Below are 7,781 nucleotides of genomic sequence, written 5' to 3'. Positions count from 1 at the left end.
TTGACAGCCCTGCCTAGTACATAGCACAAACTCTCATGATTGTTATTTGGTCATTTCCACTGTTTGGACACGTGTGTTACTCTCGGGTCCACAGGTATGTGCAAAACCACCAAGCCCACATCTTCTTAATAACCAGTGCCGATGCTCCCCCCATCCCGACTAGACCCGGGACTTTATCACAAGACCAGGAGAACAATGGCCATAGCTGTGGACACCCACATTGAGGAGAGGGGTTCCTCATCAGGTGCAGCCAGGAGTCCCACAATGACATCACAGAATTCACTATGAGGTCATAACTAGGTATGAAAACACAGAGAGCCCTTCTCAGGTAGAATGGTTATTTACTGCAGTGAGAAAGCTGGAATTGACTCTAGGGATTTGCCCGGGGCCCTGGGCCCTGGGCCCCTTTGCAGTTTGGGGCTCTGAGATGTGCTTTAAGGAGCCTCATAGGTCACTGTCTCCGTGACCTCGGATGTCACAGAACCAATGATGTCCAGGCAGTGGCCACTCTCTGACTCCATGATGGCCTCCACATTGATGGTCTCCAGTGTCTTGCTCATAACATCCACATCTTGGCCCCGCTGCGGGGCCAGGCCTTTTGCAGCCAGGTTGGCTCTGATGTTTCTCAGGAACAAGCTGATCCTGCCCAGCCTCTTGCTTGTAGACCCCGAGCTGGCTGTGGAAAGGGTCCTGCCCGACTTGTGGGAGCTCCGGGAGTCCTTTGTGATGGGGACGTGGCTGACCCCTTTGTGCGACATGCTGTGCTTGCTGTCCCTCAAGGTGCCCTTCTCCTTCTTATCGCCAGCGGATCTGCGGCTGCCTGACTTCCGGTTCACCTTGTCCCCTGCTGTCTTGCGGCGACTTTCTCCTGTCCTGTGGTGCCGGGAACTCCTGCTGCCGACTCTATCCTTTGTTCTCCGGTCCCTTCTCACCCTCCTTTCCTTACGGGCCTCTGTGCTGGACTCAGAGGCTTTCTGCTGTCCAGTCTGTCCACCCATGTGGCTTTCACTTGGCAGGGTCAAGGAAAGAGCTGTCGCTGGTAGATCAGTTGCCATTTCTCTAACAGTCTTGCCCGTGGGCTCTCTCCCTGAGAGAGCCACAGTCACGCTGTCTTTTTGGGAGAGGCTGGCGGATGAGCTGGGAATATTCTCCAAGGACTTGCTTGCTGCCCCTGCCAAGGCGACCTTCATGTTCTTCGGGAACATCTTGCCAGCGCTTGCAATGGCCAAGTGGCTTTTGGTCCCTCTTGCCCCCATGGTGGTGGCCCCCGCTACGGCTGCGTTCGCCTGGCTGGGGCTTGAAGACCTGGTTACCACCAAGCTCAGGGTGCCCACGAGGCCGCCCACTGCTGACGCTGACTCATTGGACTTTGATTTGGGCGTGCACACGCTGGCCACAGCAGAGGGTTTGTGGGGGTCGTGGTAGGACCCCTCCCCTCCAGCAAAAGCAGCAGAGGTGACCCCACTGAGATCCGTGACCCCGGGGAGGCTTCTGATGCTGACCTGGTCCGGGTCCCCCCTTCCCTGGCAGTCCGTCCCAGCCGGGCTTGACTTGTCTTCTTCGTCCAGCAGGGGCATGCAGACCATGTCCTTGGCCGGGATGGCGTAGGTGCTGCTGTTGCAGTCCACGGGGGGCCGAAGGAGGTAAATGAGCTTCTCCCAGTAGGTGAACAGGTCATCCCTGCCTTCGTTCGGGGGGCACAGCTGCAGGTAGCAAGAACGGCCGGTGGCAAACTTGAGGCGCAGCTGTTGTTTCTCACGGCTGTGAACGGAAATCCTTACGAACTTCAAAGGAAGGAGCCTAGTGAGCTCCAGGGTCTTGGAGCCCTTGCCCTTTTTGCCCTTGGTGGACTGGCCCCGGCCGGGGACCTCCTCACAGCCCGGGGCCGGTCGGGCCAGCAGCATGACGTCGGGGAGCGGGAGGATGGGGCTGGTGCAGGCGATGGCCACGGTCACCATGCAGACACGGTTGTGCACGTCGATGACCTCTCCCCGCTTGGTGATCTGGATGAAGTCGCTCTCGAAGATGGGCGCGTACTTGAAGATGTCGTACTCCCCCTTGTAGAGCTGCCGCTGCAGCTTCCCCATGCTGGTGTTGAACATGCCCACCCCTGAGCCGCTCTGGGCCGTGTAGTACGGCAGCAGACACTCGCTCTTCGTGGCCATTTTGCGTCAAGAAAGGCGAGCTGGCGAGGTGGCTCCGGTGCCTTCCTGGGTCTCCGCAGATGAGGGCGCAGTGCTGCTCCTGCGTCAGAGGCGGCGCTCGGTCGGTCTCTCTACCCACCCCACAACCCCCCACTTGGCCTCAGAGCCCCCCAGAGGCCCGGGCTGGGGGTGGGAGCACAGATGATTGACAAGGGGGTGCTGTTGGGTGCCTGGACCCCAAGTCCAACCTCTCCAAAGGTGTAGAGGTGCAGGGTAGACTCCAGGGAGGTTCGCTCAGGGTCTGAAACCCTTGCAACCTCCGCCCGTGGTATTTTCCAAAGCACCCGAGAGTCTACAAACTGCAGTCATAGTGGGAGGGGTGACCACTAAGGCCTGAGGCCCCGCTCAGCCATTTATCCCCTCTCCCTTTGTGACCTGTCGCTGTCACATGCTCCTTTGTCCTGTCCTCCCGGCTGGCCTGCAGGAGGACAGGGCCACAGGGGGCCCAGGCGGGAAGGTTGCAGCTGGGGACTGTAGATGAGCACAGACTCAGCGGCTTCACTTCAGTGGGTACCCTGGACCCTGGTCCTGATCCTTGCACGCAGCCTCACTGGGTGTTGATGTTGGTAACCTCACAGGTCCGGGCTTTACTAATTACGACAGGGCGCTCATCCGAGCTGCGCCGTGAGTGACGTCTCCCGAGCTAGTGGAAAGCCCAGAGATGCCTACTGACGGGGCTATTCTCAGTTCGCAGGGCAAAGAGACCCAACGTAAATCACCCACACCCACAAACTACAGGACTTGGCCTGAATCCAGCCTTGCTGATTCTAAAACCTTTGTTTTAAACCACAACAGGACTTTGCCTCGTGAGGGAAACCTGGGCCAGTCAAACGTTTTCAAACCTGATTAGTTTTTACCACATCATGGTAAATTGTATAGTGTGTGTGTGTGTGTGTGTGAGAGAGAGAGAGAGAGAGAGAGAGAGAGAGAGAGAGAGAGAGAGATGGAGAAACCAGGACAACCACTTTAGACAGTGGGTGGATGAGGTGGCCAGGGTTAGATTAAGTTAAATGAGGTGAGGAGGCCACATTGGTTTTTCCCTTCAGTTTTGTTTCTGTGGGGAACCATTTGCTCCCTTAGGGACCCTGGGTTTTGCTTCCCACTTTTCCACAGTGTTCAGTGAAGTGCACAGGATAGGGGAAGGGGGAGGGGGAGGGAACTGAGGTCCTTGAATTCCAAGAGCCCAGCCAAGCCCTTCTGTCCTAACAGCCCCTCTGTGGGGGAGAGCTTGGGAAATCTGTTTGCATCTGTCGTCACGACTCTGCCTCTTGCCACAGCCACACTGCGAGCCACACTCAGGATTTCCAAACTGTTGTCACTCAGACCCCTGCTCCAGATGCTCCCAGTTGGTCCCATGAAGTATTACTCCAGACATTCATTCCTTCCTGGCAAAGGCTACCACTTTGAAAACACACACACACACACACACACACACACACACACACACACACACCTGTTAACTGATCTCCATAGAGCACACGATTACCCAGCTGTGAAGAGGAACGGAATGTTGGTTCATACTTCAACATGGTGGACCTTGACATTTTATAAGTGAAAGAAGCCAGACACAGAAGGCCATGCGACAGGCAAGCCTGAAGAGATGAAGAGCGCAGCAGTTGGCCAAGGGCTGGATGTGGGACCTGGGAGACTGACAGTCTGCAGTGGCCACACAGTGTCACGGATGTGCTCAAAGCATTTAAATAGTGTCTGTGTGTTTTCATTCACACACAACACGTACACCCTCAGAACGCTTGTTCGAGACCCTTGTGGCTTTAAAAAGTGTAGCTTTCAACTTTAGGTGAACTGTGTGACCCTGGGCAAGCCTTGGAGCTCCCTCCATCCTCATCTATGGAATGGAGCAAAGCTTTCAAGGACTGAGTGTCCCCCAAGCCACTGTGCCAAAGGCATAAGGCAGAATCCACCACGACTGACACTTCTAAACTGAACCAGAAGAAACTTTCTTTTTTCAACTTTTGTGCATGTATGAGTGGTATTTGTATGTAAACTTGGAAGCCCATGGTTGATTTTCTCAGACCCAGCTATGGGCTAGTCTGCCAGCCAGCTGGCTCTGGGGATGCCTTGTCTCCGTCTTAGACCTAGAGTTACACAGGTGCTCAATTCAGGGCTCAAGTGGCAAGTACCTGAACCACTGAGCCATCTTCCCAGCCCTGTTTTTCTCTTAAAAATATTTTTTTTGCATTTATTTTGTGTGAGTGTGTGTGTGTGTGTGTGTGTGTGTGTGTGTAACTGTGTTGGGGCGTGCACACCCACAGTACACACGTGGCCGGAGGATACCTGTGGGAGTTCTCTCCTTTCATTGTGTGGGACTCACCTCATCCAACTTGGCACCTGTCTCAGCCGCCCAGTATTGGGGGTTGGTCTTGTGCACCGCGTGTTCAGGTGTAGATCTCTGTGCCCTGAGATCAGGTTGTAGTGTGGACGTGGGCACTGTCATGGCTATGGAGGAATCTCCTGTCTCAACACTGTGTAAATGCTCCCCAGTTAGCTCTGATTGGTTGATAAAAAACTGAACAGCCAAAGACTGGGCAGGGACTTCCAGTCCCATCGAGGGGCAGGGAGTAAGATGGGAGGGGGAGAGAGAAGGCACCATGAGGGAATTGCCATGAAGACAGAGATGGAGAAGCTGCCTGAGTGAGACTAGATGGCAAGCGAAAGGACACCTGGCTGGGAAATAGTCCAGACCAGCACAGACGGCTTAGGATGGATGAGTAGCTGCCCTCTATAGTGCTTTAAAGTTTATCACTACATTTAGTAAGTCTCCATGTCACATTTGGAGCTAGAATGGGTAATAGAAAAAGCTATACAGTAATTCAGTGTCTTTTCATTTACCTCAGGTATTTTGTTATAGTGACAGAAAGCGAGCTGACACACGCAGTGACACATGACACGTTGTCCTAGTCACCCAGTGTTAGCTCCCGTCCGTATTTAACCTCACCTGTGCTTTGCAGCTCAGCGGGAATCCCTTCACAAGTACATTTATTTTAGTTTTATGCTTTGAGACAGGATGTGGCAGAAGAATGCTTAGTGGAGGTTTGGGTTTCTTTTACACCATGTTTTTGTTTTAATCCCAGGTATATGGGGGGGGGGGCTTTAGTTTGTCCACAGCTGTTAACTATAATTGTCTTGTGCTCTGGCAGGGGCGTGATCTTTGCCAGGTGCTGATAGATTAATTCTGAGGACTCTGAGAGCCAGCACATGGAGAGGCCTGGTCGCTCGCTCATAGGGAGAAGGTGACTGCTGTTCTCCCTGCTGCTGCTGCTGCTGGTGGTGGTTCATCCTGCCGCTGTTTGCTCCTTTGCTGGGCTGCTGGATATCCTGACTACGAAGACTGGACTTGCCCCAAGGACTAAGTCTAAAGAGGTCTCCACATCCCTTTTCCCTTTAACCTCCTTTCTCTAGTACCTAGTGTTGGGAGGGAGGTAGAGACATAAGAACCCAAATAAAGCAGATAAAACTACGCCAATGCCAACAGTTTGTAAATGTGGCCTCCTTTCAGGCAGATCCAGACCACAGACAGCAGCACCTGAGCCGCACAGACAGGGGTGTCTGTCAACCAAGGGCTCCTTCAAAGCTCCTTCAAAGGTGAGTGGAGTGGGCTCGGGGGAGGGGGCTGGATACGTCGGGAAACAGCATTTCACATCTTGACAGAATGTAAAGGGATGACTCTGGAGCTCATCCTGAGCCAGAATCTGTCAAGCCTTTACTCTGAAACAGGCGTTGGGACAGATCCCAGGACAACACAAGAGGCTGAGGAAGGCAGGGAGGAAGGTGGCTCTGGCAGGAACTGCCAATGTCCCCATCTCCTGCAGGAGGCAACCAGGGGTTAGTTCTGTGTCCTTCCGGACTCTAGCCTGCCTCCTTCAGAGTGAGGCCTGTGTGAGAGGGCCTTCTTAAACGTCAAGGCAGAGACCTTCTCAGGCTAGCTATTCCGGAAGGAGCATCCACTGCTTCCTCTCTGGCCCACTGCCATTGAGGCCATTTGCAAATCGCCTTGACGTAGTAGTTGCCCCTCTACTGACAACCAGGTTATCAGGGCAGTGGTTCTCGTGTTTTGGTTTTTCTTTATTTCCTCCCCTTCATTAGGATACAGATGAGCTATAGTGGTGGATAATTCTTTACTGATTAGGAACAATCAGAGAAACACTCACACCTATGCCATGAGATAGTTTAAAAGCAACACATGTAGATCAAACAGGCACGTAGGCCCGGCTAGCCAGCTCAGCTGACCAGTGTTTGCCACCAAGCTCGCTGACCTGCGTCCATGCCCAGGACCTACTCGGTTGAAGATCTGACTCTCAAACACTGTCCCCGGTATTTGTCTCCACTTGTGCGCTGGGGTTTGCTGGGCAGGGAGGGCTTGGCGTAGGGATTTTGATTAGTGAATGCAAGGCCCAGGGTTCAGTCCTCACTACTGCAAAATGGGGGAGGAGGCATGAGGAAGAAAGAATCGGGGGAAATCGAGAGGCCAGGATATTGCAGGAACCTTTCTTGGAATAACTTAACCCACCTTGTCCAAAGCTGTTCTGACCCTTTGTTCGTCCTCATTCTTTGTTGATATTTGAAATAATACCTGCTTTGAGGCACACAATGTTAACACACCTAAGTCAAGCTGAAACTTGTTTGAGAAGCACTGTGGCAGGAGGCAGGTTCGAGAGGCTCAAGCCAAAGAGATGGCTCAGCAGGTGAAGGCACATGCTGCCAAGCCTGATGACCCGAGTTCAGTTCCTAGGACACCCATGTGGAGGAGAGAGAACTGACTCCACGCTGTCCTCTCTGCTGTCCACGTGTGCCACCCCCAACCCCAAACTAAATGTAATTTGTAAAAAGTCTCAAGCTGAAAAACATGCGTATGTTTTAGGCGTGTTTGTATGTTCAGAGAAACTGATGGCTGTAATATTTAGCAATTTGGATTTTACATCAAAATCGTATTGTAAGCCAGGCACGGTAGGCACACCTTTGAACCCAGCACTGTGGAGGCAGAGGGGACAGAGGGAGAGGACAGTCTGGTCTGTATGTTGAGTTCCAGGCCACCTAGAGCTACATAGTGAGACTCTGCCTCAAAAACAAACAAACAAAAAACTATCTTATTGTCAAGCAGCTGGGTGTGAAGGACAAAGGCAATGCTGTTTCAGGGTCTGTCAGTGAGGCACTGAGCATCAAGCGACCAGCTGAGGACGGGACTGGAAGTCACCCGCCTAGGCTGGAGAGACGGCGTGGTGCTTAGAAGCTCTTCTGTCTCTGTGGGCAAAGGCACTCAATGCCCCCCCCCCCCCAATTATAAATAAAAATAAGTTGAGCTGGAAAGATGGCTCAATGCTAACAGCACTCGATGCTCTTGGAGAAAACCAGGGGTTCCATTCCCACCCCTACACGGTGGTTCATAACCCTCTGAAACTCCACTGCACGCATGTGGTGCAGACATACATGCAGACAAAACACCCATACACAGAAAACATAAACTAAAAAGAAAAGCCAGCTCCCTCCCTAGTGTTCCCCCCATGACAGAGGCAGCGGCAGTATTTCAGCGGCTTAGCGGAAACCAGAACAACACCTAGG

At 53.0% G+C, this 7,781-nt stretch overlaps 1 protein-coding gene across 1 annotated transcript; it reads right to left on the bottom strand.

The window, feature by feature from the left end:
* Positions 1–434: 434 nt before the first annotated feature.
* Garin4 (golgi associated RAB2 interactor family member 4) lies at positions 435–2,165 on the bottom strand. Its single transcript, XM_055609191.1, has one exon. It carries the CDS (start codon positions 2,163–2,165, stop codon positions 435–437), a length of 1,731 nt encoding a protein of 576 aa, XP_055465166.1.
* Between the last annotated feature and the right edge of the window lie 5,616 nt (positions 2,166–7,781).

Source organism: Psammomys obesus, unplaced genomic scaffold, assembly GCF_907164565.1.
Source record: "Psammomys obesus unplaced genomic scaffold, mPsaObe1.curated_primary_1811, whole genome shotgun sequence".
Taxonomy (NCBI): Eukaryota; Metazoa; Chordata; class Mammalia; order Rodentia; family Muridae; genus Psammomys; species Psammomys obesus.
This window is presented reverse-complemented; position numbering and strand designations above follow the sequence as displayed.

Coding starts and splice junctions, on each gene's coding strand:
- Garin4 (XM_055609191.1), bottom strand. CDS start 2,165: ATGGCCACGAAGAGCGAGTGTCTGCTGCCGTACTACACGGCCCAGAGC.